The 23928-nt window shown below is 35.1% G+C and overlaps 2 protein-coding genes across 2 annotated transcripts; both read left to right on the top strand.

The window, feature by feature from the left end:
- Window positions 1-1012: 1012 nt before the first annotated feature.
- LOC138323092 (nose resistant to fluoxetine protein 6-like) lies at window positions 1013-11422 on the top strand. The gene is made up of 15 exons (XM_069267440.1): window positions 1013-1774; window positions 2072-2217; window positions 2690-2789; window positions 3223-3319; window positions 3586-3755; window positions 3869-4036; window positions 4559-4652; window positions 5248-5340; window positions 5571-5736; window positions 6222-6301; window positions 7278-7400; window positions 8061-8187; window positions 8723-8909; window positions 10646-10788; window positions 11049-11422. The coding sequence occupies exons 1-15, from the start codon at window positions 1240-1242 to the stop codon at window positions 11166-11168; spliced, it is 2349 nt and encodes a 782-aa protein (XP_069123541.1). The 5' UTR covers window positions 1013-1239; the 3' UTR covers window positions 11169-11422.
- Window positions 11423-12772: 1350 nt separating this feature from the next.
- LOC138323091 (nose resistant to fluoxetine protein 6-like) lies at window positions 12773-23770 on the top strand. The gene is made up of 15 exons (XM_069267439.1): window positions 12773-13393; window positions 14881-15026; window positions 15265-15364; window positions 15763-15859; window positions 16269-16441; window positions 16632-16799; window positions 17826-17919; window positions 18930-19022; window positions 19389-19554; window positions 19963-20042; window positions 20628-20753; window positions 21583-21709; window positions 21971-22157; window positions 22440-22582; window positions 22804-23770. Exons 1-15 carry the CDS (start codon window positions 12859-12861, stop codon window positions 22921-22923), a joined length of 2355 nt encoding a protein of 784 aa, XP_069123540.1. The 5' UTR covers window positions 12773-12858; the 3' UTR covers window positions 22924-23770.
- Window positions 23771-23928: the final 158 nt, after the last annotated feature.

Below are 23928 nucleotides of genomic sequence, written 5' to 3'. Positions count from 1 at the left end.
GCACGAGGGGTCTTAAAGTGGGAGGAAACAGGAGTGCCAGAGAAAAACCACGTGATCGGGTAGGTGACCTTCCGACCTTTTCACGCCCGTGCCACGGATCGAATCCCGGCCGACTAGATGAAATGAGCATGATAGTATTACCACTATACAACCGATCACCGGAACAACTATGACGTATGTAAAAGAGGCAATTTTATCATTCCTTGTCTTCTAAAAGGGAATCAATGAATCGGTTAATTGACAAAAATATTTTGGAAACACATTTTGGATTATCTTTTTAGTTAGATCCTGTTTATTGAAGTCCCAAAATCCGTGTCCGCCTCTTTTTTTCATGATTTGAATAATTAGAAGAAGAAAAAATAAAAAAAAATAAGATAAAACAAGACAAATCCTGTTGTAAATCAAGCAGAGATAACACTTAATTGAAGTAAAGATGGGCGGAGATGTTTGATAAAAATTCAAATAAATATTATGTGTTCCACTTTTTAAACGAACCGGACATTGTAACGTCGTTGCCGAGAACTGAATGACTACCGTTACCGCTTAAAGTCTTCATGAACTTTCCAACTTCCGTTTGGCAACGGCCGTAACTTCTATGGCGAAATGAAAGCATGTTGACAAGCACCGAGCTTCATCAACTGATATGTCAAAGTTACTAAGAAATCATAATAAATGTTCCTGATATAGCTAAATTCCACTACAAATTGTAATAATATCGGGGTCGAATCTAACAGCATTTGCAGCTAGTTATAATATTGTGATTCTAAAAATCTATGAGATTACCTAGTACAGTCGTACTTATCACAATTGCTAAACTTTTCAATTCGTGTGAAGATGTGAGACTATTTGTTCACACTATAAATACTGGGTACCTTCTGTAAACACTTATTGTAGATAACTTATCTCATTTAAGTAACGCCACCGCAAATAACCGTTTCATTCCTGTGTTGTCTACTTCAAATATTTCACTGATCACGAATACCGTATTCGTCACAAAGATATAAATAATAATAGAGATAACATCTCAATATTTGGTCTTTCTCTGTACCTGACGAGGTCATAAGAAAGAACGAAAAGGAATATTTGTTTTAATAATGGGAACTGTTATGTGACCGTTTGGTGACCTTGACATTCAATCGTGTCGTCAGGGTCAGTTTTACAAAGCCGTCCATATCAGTAGTCAAACCACAAGAATAGATCAATTTATACCTTCACAGGTTTTAAAAGATTCCGGACAAGATGTTTATTAAGAAAATAATTGTATGTGTTATTATTTTAACGACATGTTTGTTGGATAAAACGCTAAGTGACCTTTCAACGAGTGCTGCATTACCTCAGAACAATAGTGTCATTATAAACACAACATCCGGTACCACAAGTGTACATGCCCCACAGAATGGCACGATCTCCAATTCCTCAACATCAACGGGAAAACAGATTCCGAAATATTGGCAAGATTTACTTAGTTTTCTTCAAAACCTAAACTTTCCAGGTGTTTTTCAGGACCAGATCGGAAACTTTATTCAGTCTAACAATGTGTCTTTCCCCATTTCAATCCTGACACCAGAGAATCTACAGAAAGTGCTCCTGTTACAAGGCCCTGCTTATAGTAACTTACAAGGTCTTTCTCAGTATGCCGGGCAGCTTGCGAACATCCCAGACGAAATAAGGAATTTTACTGATGAGTTGGAACAAGGCATTTCTCCACAGTGTTACGGTCACTTACAGTCAATTGTCTCTGAAGTCTTCAATCGAGAACAATGGGCGATAAAGAGTAAGTAATAACACTTAAAATATGTTTTGTTTAGGCAATTTGATGGTTCATAGGGTTTTACATTAAGCTGAAATTAAAAAAACTAACAGGCAAAGTCCATTTGTTATATATCGTTTTTGACATTCAATAATCTGATGATGGGGACATCCATTGATTGTGCAGCGCAATTTCAAAGCTCTGGTGTAGGAGTATATGTTTCTTGTTATCTTATTTATCTAAAGCTGAAATGACAGAAATATGTTTTTCATGTTGATTTTCTTTGTTTTACCCGGACATATTTTTATCTTTGTCTTTAAGTGATAGATGCAGCAGGTAAAATTCAGTCGGGATTACTTGATGGGAACCTGGTGTGGCCCGGATCTTATGACGAGTGCCTGGCGGTGCATGCCGTGAGGTTTGATGGGAAGTACTGCTCGGCCTCTCTACCACTTACAGACTTATTGGTACGTTATGGTCTTCTCAAGACAAATATAAAAAATCATGTTTCACGCCTTCTATTATTCAAGTAAAAATAGTCTTTAAACCAGTTCATGTTATTTAACCCAAATGTGTGTAGTGATTTTATAAACTAAAGAATCATTTTCTCTGGGTCAATTATATTAAATTTCGGTATCATTTTTAACGTAATTGAGTTGGTAGTAGAATGTATAATGTATTTCACTATAAATTAACAATAAAAAATCTGCAAATGAATTAGTTATGATGTCACGACATGACGTCAGAAGCTTAATGTGCAAAGCAAAATGACTCGTGAAACTGAGTTTTAAACTTGATCAAATTACTTTTTTTGCAATTGTGATGACACGAATCTTCAGTATAATGCATGTTGTAAAATATTATCTAATTTACGCCATAATTAATTAAATAAGAAGCCCAATACATAATGTTCCTTTTCAAATGATGTGCTATCTTCAGGGGGCCGCCATGCCTATCCCAGGAGGGGTCACTGTGAAAATGGGGATTTGTATTCCTGATAGTTGTACTTCAACAGAATCAAAAACAGTGTTGGATCTCTGTAAGTTGGGATAAGACTTCTATTTTTTTATATCTTAAAGTTGTAAGTTGTAAGAACATTTTTTAAATAAATATTGATTTACTCGATTTAATTGTTTTTCAATTGATATGATTTGATATTTAGACAGTAGATATAAATGAAATAGATCGATATGTTTTTGTTGTTGTAATTTTTTCAATCATTATACATAGAGCCGAGTTGTTAAAATGTGCCGACATATCAACACCAGCCCTGAACTACTGGGTCGCGAGTTCGTATCTGGTGGGGCATTTGCCAGATACTGACCGTTTGTCGTTTTTTTACTCCGGATACTTCGGATTTCCCCGTCTCCTTAATCTGGCTCATTCTTAAAAACATTGGCTGTTGACATGCCAGTAAGCCAATTCAACCAAACATATATTATAGATATCGAATCGAATTATATTATTGTCAGTGTTTGGAATGGTACCAATTGGAAAGACTAAACTCAAAACATCCTCAGTTGAATGTTCAGAACCTAAAGAGTACGACGCTGTCGGTATAGCTGGAATGTAAGTATGACGTTAGCATATTTCAATGCGACGTAAAAATATAAATAAGTAAAATTAGAAATGTCTTAAAGGCGTCTATGTTTCTGCCTCTAGATTGAAGGTTGGTTAGTGTGAGATTTATAGTGAGATAATAATAACTGATGTCAATGATATATCAAACAACGTTTACTATCTGAAATAAATCACACTTAAACTTATAGAAGTTGTGTGATGTTGGCTGTAGATGATGAGTGTGTAGCAGTATTCATTATTGGTTTATATTCCAGTACAGTGGTTGGTTTGTTTGCCGCGCTCATGTTGTTGTCGACCATGTTTGACCTTGGTTACCAATACTACCAGCAGAAAATTACGAAAAGAAAAGAAAAGATTGAACTTTCTCCTGAGAGCAAAGACAAAGAGAATATGGTAAAAACGTCAAAAGAAGCAAACCGAGCAGGTGATACATATTTGAAAGGCAACAAATCTCTAGACTAACACGCGGGTTGAATCTTTTTTTAAATGGCAATTATATTTTGATTATATCCTGCTTGTATTTGTTATCAATTCAAGGCACACTAGCAAGGCTGGCCATGGCGTTTTCTGTGTACACCAATGGTAAGAAGCTGCTTAATACAGAACAAGGAGGTGGAGCTCTCAGTGCCATCAACGGTATCCGATTCCTTAGTATCTCCTGGGTTGTCTTGGGACATGCATTTGCCTTTGGTCAAGCTGGGATTAGTAAGTAAAGACAAGTCTGTAATAATTATTACCCTGATTTACTAAACGTGTTTTGTAATGTCGCTTAGTCAAGTCTTGGTATTTCGGTGTTAGATCAAAGCACAAACCTTGTATCTTGTTTTTGTTTAAAGCTTGTTTATATTCTGGTTTTGCTGGAACCAACATTGATCCAAAAGTTTTCATTATAATTTATCACATACCATAAGGGATCGAAAACAGAGCCGGAAAAAGTCCGTGTGCATGGTATTTGTGCCACGTACATTTGGAAAACTATATTCTTTAAAATATATTGTCTATCTGTAAAACACATTTGATAATTATGGAAAAATATCAATGTCTTTATGATGTCCGATTACTTACAAATGTCAGTCAAACGTTATAAAAGATAGTAATGAATGAATTAAAAGGAGGGATGGATATTACGTCACTCTTGTATTGGAACCATCCAAGTTAGAAGCTTTAAGGCAGAACATTGGTGCCCCATACATACAAATAATCATTACAAACACTTCTGTAACCTAGGTAACAAGACATTTATCCAGACATTCTTCAACGGTTGGCCTTCAATGGTTATAGCGAATGCTCTGTTGTCTGTCGACTCCTTCTTCACACTCAGGTAAATAATATCTTATCTTTGTTTTAAATATGTACTGTAACTTCAGGGTTGTCATCAGTTAAAGAACATGCCAGAAATACTACTATTCTGCCGTATGATAATTGCCAAAGACGGTAATTTGTGGACGACGTAGAATTCGTATACGTATAGCAGAACCTTTTTTTTTCTCGTGAGGATATTTTCGCGATTTCGCGGCCATGGCCTTAGTTATGAAAGTTTGATCTGTGAAATATTAAAAATCGGTCTAATTATCTATACACTTCAAGCGAATTCGCAAGAATTTCATTGCGCTTAAATACTTTTTCTAGTTAGAGTCGCGAAAATAACCGACTAGACGGTATTTGATTTTTATATTTAAATATAGCGGCTAAATGTCTTCGATGTTCATGTCCTGCGTTCATATAAAAGTTTTGTTATGTGTAATAAGCCAATAATTCGCCAATAAATACAATTGGATATGGTGTGCAACTTCAATAACGTATTCGAAGTTCTATTGTTTAGAGCTGACGACTAGATTCGTTTTTGTTATTATAGTTCTGCATGTTCTGTCTAGTATGACACTGTTCACGAAACTGAAATTGTACATTGTTTATAGCGGACTACTGGTATCTTACCTGTTTATGAAAGAGATGAAGAGGGAGAAGGGACGAATCAACTGGTTCATGTTCTACTTCCACCGTTTCTGGAGGTCAGTTCAATCAATCGAGAACAGCTATCTTTCTTACTTTTTTATTGAATAACATTTCTTCGATTATTCTAATTAAAGCAAATTTTCTAAAGGTCTTTCATGTGTTAAAAATATTGTTACATGATAACAGTTTGGTACTTGAAAAGGTATCAGGTTGTGAGTGAATTTAATAATGTCTAACTCGCATTTGTGATATTTTCTACTATCATTTGTTTTTCTCGCCTCACCAGACTTACCCCAGCCTACATGTTGGTGTTGTTTCTGGAGATGTCTCTCTTTCGTTATGCTGGAGATGGACCGTTCTTTTTAAAAGATGGGGTGGACGGAGATCTCTGCCGAAAATCATGGTGGACAAATATCCTGTACATAAACAACGTCGTCAAGGCGAAAGAAATGGTATGTCGTATATTTAATTTCTGGTTTAATCCACATTCGTATGAAATATCAGTGGGAAATTGGAATGATCCTATAAAGAAATAGACTGTCAGTATAAGATATGTTTGCGTAACTAAAACTTCGTGTAGATCCTGAAGATGTTTGTTCTATTAGGACGTCTCTGCGATTTAACACTTTTAAGACATTAAAAAAGGATAAATACAGAATTAGTTATCAGAAAATTCGTTAACAAAATTTGACTTTTAAGTTGGAATATTAGGTCGAAACTCTAAATCTGGCCCCGATTTCTCGAAACAAACTTAAGTTAAAAAACGAACTTTAGGCTAAAATTATTAACATAGATTATATAATAGAAATATTTTAAGTTTTGACTCTTATGTGGTCTATTTCCTTTCGAGAATTTGAGGTCAGAGAAGCCATGTAAATGCATGATTAAAAGGACTTGCTACAACTAAACAATTAGTACAGAATTGAATTTGTTTTAGTGTTTCAATTGGTCGTGGTATCTGGCCAATGACATGCAGTTCTACGTAGTGAGTCCACTTCTCCTGGTGCCGCTTTATTTGTAAGTCCTTGATTATACTCACCAGAACTAGGTTGGATTCGATATCGAAATAGTCGTTTTTCCTTAGAAAGTGTGAAGTTTGCTATGTATTTTCCATATACAGATAACACTTTCTACTCCTTTTTTTACGAATTGTTGAAATATTCGAAGTAGTTTTGTCTGTTTAGTATTCACGTTGCTTTGATAAAAAAGAACATTGTTATAATTCGATCATGCAATTGTAGTGGATGATCGAAACACCATTCTACTCTAGATATATATATATTAATAAAAACTCAATTTCAATGGACAGCAATCAATATCTGTTCTTATGGTAGTGATGATGGTGGAAGTATGACAATTACTATTTTCTGTATTGATTATTTTGTTTGCTCGACACATTGTTTGGAGTTGTCTACCTTACCGAACAACTGGGATGCCCTTAACATTGAACAGTTTCTCAAAATTTACTTGATTTTTGTCGAAATTTTACGCCATTCATGTAACTGTCTGCGCATGTGACGTCATACTCTCAAATTGATGACGTCACACGCTTCAGAAAATCAATATGATTAGAAATATGTGCATTCAGTCATTTACCATGCATTGTTGGGTTGTTGATTTTGATTATTAAAACACTATGTACCAATTGATCATCGTTTTTCTTCGATATAGTTTTACGCGGTTTGACTTTGAAGCGCAGATGAAATGGTTAACTATCTTTGAACCATCAGGAAGCACAAGACGGGATATTTTACACTCTAAACGCGTATATAGATGAGTTTTGTTATATCTTAGCGGCACGAGAAAAAAATCTATTACCTGTAAGTGATCGAGATCGGGTTATTTCAGTCTCGGGCTAAGATTTTGGAAGATCCCAACCTTGGCTAACGCTTCGGTTGGGATTATGTTACAAATTCCTAACCACAGGTAACAGATTTTATAAGTATGACTGTTGAATGTTTTTAATTGAACTGTCCTTATTTCAATATTCCAGTTCTAAAAAGATTGGTCTTGCCGTCAACGTTTTGGCCCTTTTAGTCATCACCATAGTTACCGCAGTGATTTCGAGCCATTATCGACTGCTGCCCACCATTACGTCCACCGATCCCGCCCTCATGTTTGTATATTTATTAAAACTTTTTTCTTTGATATTAAATCATGTTTCTTGTATCCTAGATATATGATTATACCTCATTAACAACCTCTTCTCAGATGCAATACAGGTATGGAATCATTGTCAAAATTTCTATGTCCTAACTGTAGGGGAATAGTGCTAAAATACTAAAGAAAGCAGTAAGAGTCACTATCCAACACACCTAATCTATCACATTATACTGATAACGGGTAAACCAGTCGTCCCAAACATTCCACTATTACAAGGAGGCACAACAGGAACATTGATCAGTACTCACAGTGAAGACATTAATTAAATGACCTTTGCTGTCAATAGGACGTAAAATCAAAACCATCAAAAGTAATTACACAAAATGCATACACGCACGTTCGATAATTCTAGTAATTATTCATAATGGGAGGAGTGTTTGGTAGTATTTATAGTACTACCGCAGGGCATCAATTTGACTCTTGACTTCAAGCTGTTTAAGAAGTCAAATAACTATTTCTCAGAAATCTGAATAGTCAAAAGACATGTAAATGATCAAAAGACATACTTTTTCAAAGAGTCAAATATGATTTTTGAGGGCGAAAAACCTACACTCAGGGTTCTACTGGATGTCATTCTACAGACTATTGAAAGTTTAAAACTTGAACATTTCAGGGAAAAATTTATCCACTACTTTTTCGACTACTACATAGTCCCTTGGTGCCGTATGGGACCATATATTGTTGGCATAGTAACCGGGTATATCATCTACCGCACCAATGGCGACTTCAAAATATCGAAGGTAACTTACTCAAAACAGGTTATATACTGCAATTTAGACAATGTCGTCGGTACACCTTTTTAAGTTAATGGGGCATTTTGATTTTAAATATATACATGTAGATAATTTATATGGAGCTTGTTTTAAGTACGATGCATTATAAAAATAAGATTTTAATATATATACTTTATACACATACAATACATGATTCATATGGCACATGAGTACATCACGTAACAGAATACCGGATTCTGATTGGCTACACACATGGGTACTATTTGCAATAGTGCCCGGGCCTTATTGTCCATACTTCGGCTCGGGCACTTTTCCATCCCTCGACAATACTATGGGGCAATAGTGCCCTCTCAACCAGGCCATAATAGATAATTATTTTTTTATTACAAGGTATTATTATAATTGCTTAATATTACAACAATTGACTATGTGATGGTAATTAGTCGACACGATTGAATGACAGGATTACATAATTATCATAATTAAACGTACCTCATCTGGCGCATTATTTAAGTACACTATATTCGTTGTATTTTTATAGGAGCTAAACCTTCTTATTTGGGTCGCTATGACTGTGGTTGCTTGTGTTGTGGTGTATGGAATTTCCGATCCTGTTACCGGAAGTCAATGGGATAATGGTATCTCTGCACTTTATAACGCTCTTCATCGTTCTGTGTGGGGAATGTGTGTCTGCTGGGTTATCTTCGCCTGTGTCACCGGTAATGGAGGTAAGATTTCACACCAATTGATTTTTTTTTTACTTTCTTGAATTTCCACAACCTGACCAACGATCCGATTCAAATGAGATGTATTGCGATATCATTCACGTATTTCTAATGACTTCATAACTACATGTAACGTCATAAATTTTGTTATGATATATCATATGACTGAACCGGCTAGTTATCTGATAAATGTAGATATAATGTATGTATATGAAATTGAATTCATTTGTAAATGGGTGATCAGGTGTTGTAGTGGTTACGCCACTGCCTAAGGTCGGGGGTCACCTAAACGATCACATGGGTTTTCTCCGGGCACTCTGGTTTCCTCCCATCTAAGACCCCTAGCGCGCTTTTATCCTGGCCATCGAAAGTGATTTGTATAAGTTGTGAAACTTCTTTCGCAATGGATGTAAAATGAATAGAGTTAATATTTTAAATTATTAAAAAATATTATTTAAGCACAAACCACTTTTCTTTAAACATTGGTGTAAGAGCGGAATATCTAAAATCAAACATGTATGGAATAATACAGAAAGCAGATTTATAACTTCCGAAGCATTACAGAATAAATTAATCAACAGACATAACTGAATATCAGAATTTGCTAAAATAAAGAAGGCAATACCTAGTAACTGGTTACAAATCTTAGAAAACCAACAAGAAGATGCCCAAGAAATAACTAAGATCACCGACGATCTATGTCTAATATACAATGAGAAAATTATAAATACACTTAGGACCTCAAAAGTTTTTAAACACATTTTGTATAGCAATAGCTCAAAAACTAAACAAATGAACAAATGGGAACACTACTTTAATAACGAGGATATAAATTGGAAACTAATTTGGCAAACAATCAAATATTCAATTGCAGATAAAAAATGTAAAGATTTTCAATGGAACTTATACAAAGAATAGTAAGCACAGAACATAAACTTAAACTAATGAAGAAGTCAAACGGCCTATGTACATTCTGTAAAATTAATGAAGAAACCTTAACTCATTTATTTTATTCATGCCCAAAAATTAAATTACTATGGCAAAAAATTAAAAAATGTCATTATAAGGCTATTTAACTTACCCCCAAATTATATTATGGAAGAAAAACACATTATGTTAGGACTGAATGCTTATTTCAACAAGGAACAGCAAATCATTACCAGTTTTATTATAATGACAACAAAATGGTGGATTTGGAAAACAAAAAACATTATTAAATATCAAAACACTGATCATGACGAAAATTTTATATTCAGACACACTAAAAATAATTTAATCAGAACATCAAACATTTTTGGATTGGATGGGACATTGGAAAAATTGACTACGATACTAGAAAATGAAGTGTGATTGTAATAGAACGAGAGAATGTAGAATGAGTCAATGAGAGGGATGTAAAAAATATACAACCTAACAAGCATTAAGAAAATATTAGATATTATATTGAATGAAATAGGAGTAAGTAAGAGAACGATAGTATTAGAGTAATTGTAATAAAAATGAGAGAAAATGAGAGATATTTGTACAACGAAAGGAAATAAAAGTGCGATAATATGCTGAAGTTAAGATGATCATATAACAAAATGCTTAAAAAATGAGAGATGAGAAAGTTAGTGAATGATGACTATGTACAAGTTGTTTATATGTAAAATGTTTTTATGCAATAAAATATAGAAAAAAATATTTTAAATTATGTCAATGCTTTTTTTTAAATCCGTTGAATATTCATTTTGTTGTAGGCTTAGTAAACAACTTTCTGTCGTGGAAGCTGTTCGTCCCCCTTGGTAGACTCAGCTATTGTATTTATTTGACGCACCCCCTCGTCATTTATTACTACCTGCAAGTTTTGCGAAAGCCATTTTACGCGACAAATTTAGAATTTGTAAGTATTCTGCTATTAAATTGTTTACGTAATCGCACGCACATGTAAAATTTGTAGAAGCTTTCCATTGCATAAGAAAAAATGTGAATGTGGAATAAAAAGATTACAAAAATATTTTTTTTGCACAAAGTAAGTATTTTCTTTCCTTCTTTCAAAAATAAATTGATTGTCTTTCGCATGCATACCTCTTCGCTGGATTTCATATTTCTTTAAATAATACATAATAAATAATTCAATAATCATGGTATGATTTGTTTCAGACTTACATTTTCCTAGGATCCCTGGTCCTCTCCATTCTGACAGCTATTGTTGCCACGCTTACCTTCGAAACCCCAATGATGGTTCTCGAAAAGATCATCTTCAGACGAGGAAAGAAATAATTGATGGACAACATTCCAAAGATGTATGTCGAGAAAATTATTTTCTGACAAGGCAAAACATGATTTTTTGAGTATTGAATATACAAGTGGTGTAGTTGATTGACAATTTAGAATTTAATTAAACTGAGCTAAGCGTCTTGATATTGCTCACTGTCTTATATAATTGAATTTAGTGACCAAGTATATTTTTGTCAAAAAACCTTCAATAACCTAAACATGTGAAGAAATTAAAATAAAATACCATTATAAAATGATTGATATGTGTTTGTGAAATATCCTATGAAACTATAATCAACCAACGTGTAATTTTCCAACTCTTTAAAAGAAAAACGACATTTACTATATTTTTTCCATAGAAAAATCTAAGTCATGTTTAAAACCAAATACACCTTGTTTATTGATCAACACGGTCAACAGAAGACGACATCAATTTGCATATATGATGTTCTGAATACTCTGATTTTTAAAAAGTTTGTAAAGAACATTTTGGATATTTTATCTTAATTTAGAAAATATCTTTTTATATACTTTCAATCCTGCATAATTCTCTTATTATTAATTTCTTTATGGTATATGTAGAAACTTATTGGACTGCTCTTGATTTATGACGCAAAGCAAACAAAATATTAAAACTAATTCTTATGCTCTAACTCGCTCACAAAGACAAATCTCCCGAAGTTTTGTCTACGAACTACTTTGCTACTGGTATGACTGGATATTTGTTTTTGTTTTTTTCACGTATGGTACCGTAGCGTAGCTAGCTATTTCTTTCCCACGTTAAGGAATTGTATCGAAACGGTTGACTGGAAAGGGTAGATAGGCATCTTACTTACCAATAACATCTTATATTGATTTATAACCAAGTACAATAAAATTATCCTTGATCTTAAAAATCTATAACCTTACACTCATACCAAACGCATATGGAAAACTTAAATACTATGGAGAACTTTCTATCCATTCCCTGCTTCCGCCTTTTCCAGTGTAATGTTCACTACATGTCCTAAATTTTACTTTGTAAATTCCTCCTGGCAATTGTTGAAATATAAATTCCTCCTTGCCATTGCTGAAATATAAATTCCTCCTGGCCATTGCTGAAATATAAATTCCTCCTGGCAATTGTTGAAATATAAATTCCTCCTGGCAATTGTTGAAATATGAATTCCTCCTAGCAATTGTTGAAATATAAATTCATCCTGGCAATTGTTGAAATATAAATTCCTCCTTGCCATTGCTGAAATATAAATTCCTCCCCAACAGCTGAAATATAAATTCCTCCTGGCCATTGCTGAAATATGAATTCCTCCCCCAATAGCTGAAATATAAATTCCTCCTGGCAATTGCTGAAATAGAAGTTCCTCTTGTATATTGCTGAAATAATAAATTCCTTTTGTATATTGCTCGTATAAATTTCCCCTACCAATTGCTGGTTGTCCTCGCTGTTGTGTGGATATTTTTACAACTATGCACTGGGTAGTCCTATATCTCACGGTAACACAACATGAGCGTGTTATCAGTACAGATCAAAGTATAGACACTAGTTTATCTCCACAAATAAAAACTCTCCATCCCACCACATTAATCATTACCAATGGTGTCACATATCTTGATCATTTAAATGTTTGTAACCGCGCTGTAAAGTACTATCTGCTAAAAGAACAACACAGACAGTGTGCTACGACCAGCAGAAATGTATAGACACAAGTATTCTATGATTTTAATTATCTTTATGACATGCTGCCCTGATCAAATACTTGGTACTAATTCAACAAATGGAACAATAACTAATTTCAATGGTGATTTTGTGAACACAACATCTGGTACCACACGAAGACCAATATCTCAGACCAGCGAGGTCGCCAACATATCAACCGCAGATGGAGCACGGCTCCAGAAATATTGGCAAGCTTTTCAAAACGTTCTTCTTAATCCAAACATTATAGGAGTGGTTCAAAAGCAGATTGGAAACTTTATTCAGTCCAACAATGTGTCTTTCCCTATTTCAATCATGACACCGGGGAATCTACAGAAAGTCCTCCAGTTATTAGGATCCGGCTCCAGTAACCAACAAGGCCTTTCTCAGTATGCCGGGCAGCTCGCGAACATCCCAAACGAAATACAGAATCTCGGGGATGGTTTGTCACAAAATATTTCTTCTCAGTGCAATAGTGACATACAAATCATTCTTTCAGAGCTCATGAATAGGAAACAATGGGCTATCCAATGTAAGTATTTTCAAATATACATATTGAATTCTATTGGTATGATGTCGGTAGTACACCGACTATCGCAAGCAACTGGACGTACTGACAAACAAACATCAAATAAGTATTATTGTTTGTAACCATATACGGAGAACATCTCTCGAAACCAAATATATCAATCAATAGAGTATCCGGTTAGGGTTCGGAGGTTCCGGGTTCGATCCACAGCCTAGTTGTGCAATGCCCCGCACCTACTTCACCTAAAGGGTTTTGAAGTTGAGAAATATGTGTATTAGCTTGATAACAAAGGTCACTTATGTTTACTCGAGGATTTAGACAATGATTTAATGACGTAAACAGAAAACACGATTTTTTTGATTTTTTTTTTCATTTAAATATATGAACGATTTTTTATCTTATCCTATCAACTCAACATTACATCATTTTATCAACACTGTGAATGTGTGTTCTCGTGTATTTTAATCAAAACTATTTTATCTCAAGCAATCCTTTATCAAATGAAAAAATACAATCTGTGATTTAGTTCTTACTTGTCCGTGTTTTATCTTGACGGTTTTATATGCAATCATTATATATATTTTATTTGTATCCTTAAAACTATTACATGACTTGTAGTTGGACCCTAAATGACCGTAGTTGTCGATGGGCCGTAAACTCAAAGAAACAAACAAACATATGTACTTAAATGAGGTGTTTATATCCAAATTTTCAATACAACATGTGAGAGCTTATCATCAAATAAAAGTACAATATAGGGTAAAAGCAGCACCGTATATATGACAGAAGTATTTATAGTTTTAGAATAAATAGAGGTTTGTAATGAGATGCAAAGGGAACATCAACGATATGTAAATTTGTGATGATCAACTTCATTCACCAAAGAATTTAGGTGAAATCATGGACGAATTTACAATCTCATCTCGAAATGTCAGAGCAGAGCCATTAAACATCTCTACTGTCATACAGCTAAACTGTTTTCTTTGTTGATAAATGGCTAATACAGACTAAGAGATAAGAGTTAAGTTTTAAAGAAATGCAATGTTCTCTTCATCCTGTTTATATTTCTACTGTATGAACTATGCATCGGTATATAACACTAAAAGAAAAATTGTACCGTGAATCAACCCGAAATGTTCGATGAGATTAAGAGAAATGAAAATATTTCTAGACAAATTCCGTTTAGTTCTGCAGCCAAACGTTCCGTATAGTCGTTAAATGTTTTAAAACCTATCAAAATAATGTGATTCCATCAAATTAAAATGTTTTGTCTTTAATCAGACTGAGGATGATACTTACCAGTAAGGTGGCAATGATTAAAACAACTGAAATCAACATTGATGGTTTGAAGATTGAGAAAAAAAATCCTGTTTTTTTTTCGTTTATTTTCCTATCCTTTTACTTTGATGTTAGATGCACTTCTCCTTAGCTCAGCCGAGTCCTCATCATTTACAATTTTTGTGCAAATGTACAAACCAATCTTATTACAGTGATAGATGCAGCGGGTAAAATTCCAGCCGGACTTCTTGATGGAAACATGATGTGGACCGGATCCTATGACGAATGCCTGGCGGTGCATGCTGGGAAGTTTGATGGGAAGTATTGCATGGCTTCTCTACCACTGACAGACATATTGGTACTAAAATATTTCTTTAATCATCTTAAAAACAAATAAATGACGATTTTCAGTGTTTTATTATTCCTTTACCCGATCAACATGTTTAAGAAATAATTAATCGTCGTTTCGGTATGTGGCTTTTAAGATTGAACATTAAGCGTTAACGAAATATAATTATCTAAATTCTGTTGAATTATATAAGCAAACGTTTCTTTCCATATCTATTTCATTTTATCTTTTTATTTTTGTCCTAAAGGGATCAGTCACTAATTTTCCAGGAGGTTTCACTGTAAAGATAGGGATATGCGTTCCTAATAGTTGTACCGCATTGGAATCAAAAACAGTGATTAATCTTCGTAAGTAAATCATATACCATGAAAAATAGAATCTAATATAAGTCTGTCTATCGGTCTACCCATGTGAGCCATTTTGGCAGGTCAGCACAAGGCTTGTCGGGAAATCGCCAATTTCAACACACAACACAAGTGTAACGCAGCCTCCCGAAATATACAAAAATATATACACAAGACTTGCCGACTTTTACCCTGGCTGTTTTGAGATACCTCTATATCTACTTAATAGACTCACTTCTGATTATTATCTCTTGCTTTGTGAAAAGTTAATGAAATAGTTTGATTGACTAATTTACGGAAAGAACAAAAGAATACCTATTTTATCGAATTTGATAAATACACGTTTACCGGTACATATTGTATATGATAATGACAATGACTGTTAAATATCCTATTGACAGTGTTAGAAATGATACCACTTGGACAATCTACACTCCAGACAACCTCAGTGGGATGTTCAGAACCTCTGGAGTACGATGCAGTTGGTATTGCGGGGTTGTAAGTATGACGTCATCATATACCATATGAAGCGACGATGACATAGGCTTGGTAATATTAGGAGGTATCGAGACGTATTGAGATACGCCATGTGATAGCACTGAACTCAATGACATTTACGTCGTTGTTATATAACGTTCAACTGCAATGAAGTCAGAATGGATCCATCAAATTCGGGTGAATACATGCTAAATAAAATCACATACGACAGTAACTATGCGTATTTGGGTTACTACTGTCATTGGATTGACGATATGCACCTCATTGGTATGTTTAAAAGAAATACACGAAATACATTGATATTTTGATGATTTCACTAAAAGAAAGAAAAACGCAAATAATATGATATATCTATAAATATATTTTATGTTCTTTTAATACTTTTATCCAAAACTTTTTCTGTTTGTAGAACAGTGTGTTGTGTCTTTGCTACCCTCATGATATTGTCCACGTTATTCGATGTTGTGTACTATCAAAAGAAATCTAAGGAAAAGGTTCTATCCGAGAGCATTGTTTCTTCAGAGAACCAATACCAAATCGATAGTGAAGTGACAGAACAACAAATAAAATCACAACAAACAGGTATATTAATGTTTTAACAACTCTTTGTTTCGCCTTAGTCCTTACTTTAATATATCTGGTTATTGTTAGTTTTGACAGTAACTTAAGATAAAAAGATAAATGATTAAACAGTACATATTAAGATTGAGTGGTCGAAATTTACCGAATCGATTTATTGGTGCATTTTGTTTCATTTCCTTTTATATAAAAGGCATGTTAACAAGGCTGGCCATGACGTTTTCTGTGTATACCAATGGTAAGAAGTTACTCAACACAGAACAAGGAAGTGGAGCTCTAACTGCAATTAACGGTATCCGATTCCTCAGTATCTCCTGGGTGGTTCTTGGCCATGCCTTCAGTTCCGCCAGGGATCAAATGCGTAAGCAGGACCCATTGCATTATCTTTAATTTCCATCAGCATATCTGCAGGAACATTTCGCTATTTATGTGCCAATACGTAATGAGTTATAAATTGTTTTTGAAATAAAATGCTTCGCATATTTTGTGACGAGCCCTTTTTCAGTGGCGTTCAGATGCGATGTTTGTTGATATCTTTGTATTAAACAAATGTGTTTTAATGGTATCTCAAAATAAAATTCAACCCTGCATGTTGTTAATTTCGTAAAATGGAAAGAACCTGGGATACATAGATACTGACAATATAGCTTAATGATTTGTTTGTTTGGTTGAATTAATGTCCTCAGCCAGGGTCATGTAGGGACGGTCTCCCATGCACGCGATGTACTGTATGTATGAAGTGTGTGTTGCGTGTTTTGGGAGACTGCGTTACATTCTTGTTGTGTAATCTTGTACAGTGGAAATATTGCCCTTTTACAGTGCTATATCACTGAAGCAACCCACCGAAGACACCAAGCAACACACCACCACCAAGTCACATTATACTGACAACGGGCGAATTAGTTATCCCACTCCCGGTTTGTTAAGCACTAAGCAGGAGCAGAAACTTTTAAAGACTTTGGTGTATCTCGGCCAGGGGACGGAACCCAGATCATACCATACAGGGCTGAGTGCTCAAATATGAGACGGTGTCAAGGTTGATGTTAGGACTAATAAAGTCAGTTAGGAAGACTAGAAAAGATAATATCCTAAATTTAACCACCTTTTACGATCTTGCAATAGTATAATGAAACTGTTTTGTGTGTTGGTTATTGTTCAGTTAAAAATCATATTAAGTAAGTTGCAGTAAAGGATGTTTCTCTTCTCAATAACATCATACTGCCGCATTAGTCTGCGATGACCGATTTATTGAGTTTGATGTTTCTGGATATTCCGGCATCCTACTTCTAAACCTAGTACATGCTGTAATACTGTATCATCATGCCGATTCAGTAAAAATGCTTTAATGTTCTGTTATGTTGAAAATCTGTTTTATTATTTATTGCAGAAAACCTGACGTACATTTCGGAATTTATCAACAACTGGACGTCAATGGTTATCGTTAATGCTTTGTTGTCTGTTGATTCTTTCTTCGCATTGAGGTACGTACATTATCAAATGTATTGTCCAAGCTCTCATCTCCAGACGGATACATTTTAGATGGGTAAAATGATTCAGAAGCTGCAATGTAGTAGCACTATAAAACTGATGTGACGGGAGATAGTTAGTGAGATATTTAGTGGGAAAGCACTAGTCTTGACTGAAGATATTTGGTGGACAGAACTATAAAGCTGTGACGCGAGAGATTCGATAGGCAGCACCATAAATTTGTGACGGGAGAGATTCGGTGGGCTGCACTATAAAGGTGTTATAGTGTATAACAATAACAGAAACGGAAGATATAAAAAGTAAAACTATATAGATTTATACACATAAGAACCACCATAAAACATTCCACTGTAGTATCAAATGAAGAGTTTTAGAGTTTTTAAGCAAAACTCTAAATGGCCCTGCAGGTAGGGCGTTAGAATTGTTCCTGCTGCCCCTATTGCATGATCGTAAAAGGCGACTAAATTTAGGATCTTATCTTTTCTTTCTCCCTAAATTACTTTGTTCTTCCTAGAGTCTCCCTTGACACCACCTCACTTTTGGCCTTTGGTTGAGCGCTCGCCCCTGTGAGGAAGGCTCTGGGTTCTGTCCCCTGGCCGAGACACACCAAAGTCTATAAAAGTGGTAGTTTCTGCTCCTGCTTAGCGCTCAGCACAACGGGAGTGGGACGACTGGTTTGCCCGTTGTCAGTATAATGTGACCGGGTGGATTGTGTTGCTTGGTGTCTTCGGCAACATGCTTCAGTGATATAGCACTATAAAAAGGGCAACAGTTCCACTATACAAGAAGACACAACATGAATATACCGCAGTCTCCCAAAACATGCACCTCGCACAACATACACGCAACACACCGCATACATGGGAGGCCGTCCTTACATGACGACCATAGCTGTTAATAGGACGTTAATTAATCAAACAAACAAACAAACAAAACTCTACAACTATTTTTGACATTTGACTATACAACTGGTTTGCAAAATGTTACATCACATTGTTTACAGTGGCCTACTGGTATCTTACCTGTTTATGAAGGAGATGAAGAGGGAGAAGGGACGAATCAACTGGTTCATGTTCTACTTCCACCGTTTCTGGAGGTCAGTACCTTGGTATTTGATTACCCACGGAAGTCGATAAATCATAATTGCCTCCAAATGATTCCCTATCAAATTGTTACTGTCCAGTAATCTCAAGTAACGTTTCAATTGGAGTGTAAACTCCTGACAGATCCAACATTTCTTTATCAAAGTGTCTAAAACTAAAGATGAAATAGATAATTTTAAAAAGGTGATATAAATAGTTGGTTTTTGTCATAAAATAACAAACAAAATCTAAGTATATTAATAGAGTGCACACCATGTGTTATTGCGGTTTAAGGCTAAATTATTAAGTTTTATCAAATTCCATTTCTTTGATCTATTGCCTATATCATTGTTTATCTATACTTTAATTGACGTCCCCAGGCTAACCCCAGCCTACATGTTGGTGATATTTCTGGATATGTCACTCTTTCCTTACCTTGGAGAGGGACCATTCTTTACAAAAGGTGGTCCAGATGGGGAGCTTTGTAGAAAGTTCTGGTGGAAAAATATCCTGTATATCAACAACGTCGTCAATCCCAAGGAAATGGTACGGCTTAAAGCTCACAACATCGTTTGTATACACTACACAACAACTAGACTTTACAAAACGTTTTTGTCATTAGGAAAACCACTATATAAAACTTCTGAACTTTTGGCACCAAATAAAGTCAGGAAACAATAAATGAAGCAATAAATATACCGTTGTATGCCGTTTCAATTACTAAAGGGCGTATATACCTGACAAAAACATAAAATATAATGTATAAAATAATTTTTTTACAGATGCAAATCAAAAGTGAAATTTCAATAGTTTTTTTTTAATCAATTTCTGAATATATATGAAGATTCATGGATTAAACCGCGTTTTTTCTTTTGCTATCATCTCATGAAGGAGTTGTCTTTCATACACACTTTATAATTGTATGTACATCAGTTGTTATACTGATTGTTCCAGTGCTTTCCATTATCTTGGTATCTGGCCAACGACATGCAGTTTTACGTTGTGAGCCCACTCCTCCTGGTGCCGTTATATTTGTAAGTTATCGACGTAAATAAGCAAACAGTAGTAAAATAGTAAAATACGAAAGGTTTTCCGTTTCAAAAATGTTTATTACTTTGAATAAGAAAGGTTTTTTCCACATTTAGACTTTACGGGAAGGTTGACAGAACAATACAAAAACATAGATTTATTATCCTTTGAAGGGGACAACTTCATCAATAATTGATGGAATGTGTAGTTCATATTTTTAGGCAAAGAATGTCAAAACAAAACCAAATCTCATCTGTCAATAGAATTATTCAAATTGTTGTGAAGGTCAATATTTGATATATACTTTCCTGGCGAATATAGGTTTGGGTTGACGGAAAAGTAAGCAATGGGGAAATCAATTTATAACATGATGCAAATCAAACTCGTCATCAGTGAAAAACAAATGCTAGTCAGAATATGTTTGAAGATGCACTAGAACAGAAGGGATAGAATCAGATCACATGGGTATGATATAATTGCAAACAGACAAGTTTTTTAACAGTACATATCCGCCATCTTGAATAAACCGCTACTTATTCTTCGTTTTCATTTGTGTGTTTTACAGATTATTTGTATCTTTGATATTTCAGTTCCAAAAAGATCGGTATTGCAGTGAACGCTTTAGCGTTGTTAGGGATAACCATAGCATCCGGCGTCATCTCCTCACATTACGGACTTCTACCTACACTTATGTCAGCCGATGTCACCGCCTTAATGTAATTACAGTATAACCTGTGTTAACCGGCCCGTACCTTATCAAGATTCATTGGAAAAATTGTATGACTGGCTATAACTCTATAACATACCGTATAACTTGTCAAAACCGACCCTTATCTAATTCGGATCCATGTTTATCCCGCCGTAATTACATGGTAGCATTTTCCTTCTTAATAGTAATTAAAGCATTCTAATTCAGAGACCTGTCTATACTGCCCAAATTATCTGATCCCTCCTGTGATCTCCGGTTTAGATAGAGTAGAAAATATTAAAACAACTTACGGTCAGTATTCATTACAAAGCAAATCTAACTTGAATAACTCGTGCCAGTGCATTTAATTTGTTTGTTTGTTTGATTTATTAACGTCCTGTTAACAGCTATGGTCATGTAAGGACGGCCTCCCATGTATGCGGTGTGTTGCGTGTATGTTGTGCGAGGTGAGTGTACTGGGAGACTGTGGTATGTTCGTGTTGTGTCTTCTTGTATAGTGGAACTGTTGCCCTTTTTATAGTGCTATATCACTGAAGCATGTTGCCGAAGACACCAAGCAACATAATCCACCCGGTCACATTATACTGACAACGGGCGAACCAGTCGTCCCACTCCCTGTATGCTGAACGCTAATCAGGAGCTGAAACTACCACTTTTATAGACTTTGGTGTGTCTCGGCCAGGGGACAGAACCCAGAGCCTTCCTCACAGGGGCGAACGCTCAAAGTGCATTTAATGGCGTGACAGACAACAACGAGCTTTAACAGTACCTTTTTATCCTAATAATGGTATATTATATCTGGGCCTATTAAGCGTACTTTTTTATATTTTTTTCAGGGGGCAATATTCTCATTATATATACAAATACTACATGGTACCTTGGTGTCGTATGGGACCGTATATTGTAGGTATAGTGACCGGGTACACCATCTACCAGACCAATGGACAATACAAAATACCAAAGGTAGGTTTATGTATGCCGTTAGAGTCGTACCTGCTGTCATCATCGCGTTGTTGTAAAAGGCGACTAAATTTATGATCTTGAGACCGGCATTGGGTTTGTCCCTTGGACAAGACACACTATAGACTATAACATTGTAGTTTCTACTACCACTTGACGCTCCACATTTGACCAGGTGGGATGTTTTTTTTCAATTTCTTTGGTGGCATACTTCAGTGAGACAGCCGTTTTATATTTGTTATAAGGTATTCCGTTACTATACAGGTGTTGAACCTCCTGATATGGTTGGTTATGGCAGTAATCGCCTGCGTGGTGCTGTATGGGATTTCTGGTCCGGTTAACGGGCATTTGTGGGACAATGGCGTAACGTCACTTTACAACGCCCTACACCGCTCTGTGTGGGGAATGTGTGTGTGCTGGGTTATCTTCGCCTGTGTCACCGGTAATGGAGGTAAGATTTACATGCCACGCAATTATTTCTACAGAAAATTAGAATATTTTAATGGTTTGGAATTTTTACATCAATATCCTCTATCTTGGAAGCCATTTTGTTTTTGATAGTAGGGGTCGAACTCTATCGTGCAGTACTACTTATCAGTTGTTATGTATCGCTCTCATTGGTAGACGGTTAGATTAGTAAGCCAAATATTACAGAATTCCAATTCCTTCCGTCGTGATTATTTCATTACACTAAGCACATACATGTATATACACGCTTTGATTCCCTTTCTAGGCATCGTAAACGACTTCCTATCCTGGAAACTGTTTGTGCCCCTCGGTAGACTAAGTTATTGTATATACCTGACACACATCCTTGTCATTAACTACTACTTCCAAACAATGCGCCAGCCATTATACGGAACAACTCTTGAATACGTAAGTATATATCAACCGGATTTGGTTTCTCTCTACCACATAACATATAATTCACAGCTTGATCAGTTCTTGGAGAACTGATTAAGTTCCATATAAGTTACATGGATAAAGATATATAACTGGTTTACAATGCAGCTGATATAATGAAATATTTATAGAATTCAAACTATTCTAAGCATTGTTTGATGAAGCTTACATCTATTATCAACAATGTATTTCAGACGTTCATCTTCCTTGGATGCCTAGTTCTCTCTATTCTGACAGCCACTGTTGCCACGCTGGCCTTCGAAACACCAATGATGGCTCTCGAGAAAATCATCTTCAGACGAGGCACAAAATGAAAGATCATTCGCAATACATACATTTAAGCATAAGCAGTAACTATATACAGTGTACGGATTTTTTACAACGTTCATTTGAATAAAATACGTTTTTGAATATTTTCCACAAGACATTGGGATTATGATCTTATAAAGATATATATATATATATACAAATATATACAGTCATTATTGCGAAAACGATAGGTTTTGTTACCAACTATGCAGTTTATGTTTGGGTCACAACCGACGATGATTTGTTTGTTTGTTTGTTTAATTAAATTAACGCCCCGTTAAAAGCCTGGATCATCTAAGGACGGCCTCCTATGTGTGCGCTGTGTAGCGTGTAGAAAGTGCGAGGTGCGTGTTTTGAAAGGCTGCGGTGTATTTGTGTTGTGTCATCTTGTATAGTGGAACTCGTGTCCTTTTACAGTACTATATCACTATATAGAAGCAAGAAGAGAGGGTTGTTAACTTGAACATCGACGATAGCTGTGATCATTAATAATCAAATTTAGTTTGTAACAGGATTGGAGTAATATCATATATAGTTTGGTGAATTAAACCGTAGAATTATATGATGTAAACAAATCACAAATGAATTGTAATGAGTTTGTTGCTATAAACCATCATTAAAATAATGGTTTTTATCTGAATATCGATAATATGACTGATGTGGCAATAAAATGTGACGACATCAGCTGATTTGAACATCAAAAACTTATGAAAAGAGGCATTTGTTCTAAATTAAAGGAACAGGAAATAATCGGTTTCCGTTAGGTAAAACTGTATAAATTGTGTTGCTTACATGATTTTGTGGATCATATTTGTTCCTATTGGTGTTTGATTAAAGAATTGGTTTTGCGTTTGCATGTCTTATTTTATACTTTTTCTGTACTTCGATCTAGTACAGTTTTTGTCGCGCTCTCAAAACAAGAGGTCAATAGTTTAAAAACAAATTGAAAATATACCCCAGGTCCAATTGAATGGCACTATTTGGTCTTATTTGCTTTATCCAAATGTAAC

Source organism: Argopecten irradians, chromosome 5, assembly GCF_041381155.1.
Source record: "Argopecten irradians isolate NY chromosome 5, Ai_NY, whole genome shotgun sequence".
NCBI classification, from domain to species: domain Eukaryota; kingdom Metazoa; phylum Mollusca; class Bivalvia; order Pectinida; family Pectinidae; genus Argopecten; species Argopecten irradians.
This window is presented reverse-complemented; position numbering and strand designations above follow the sequence as displayed.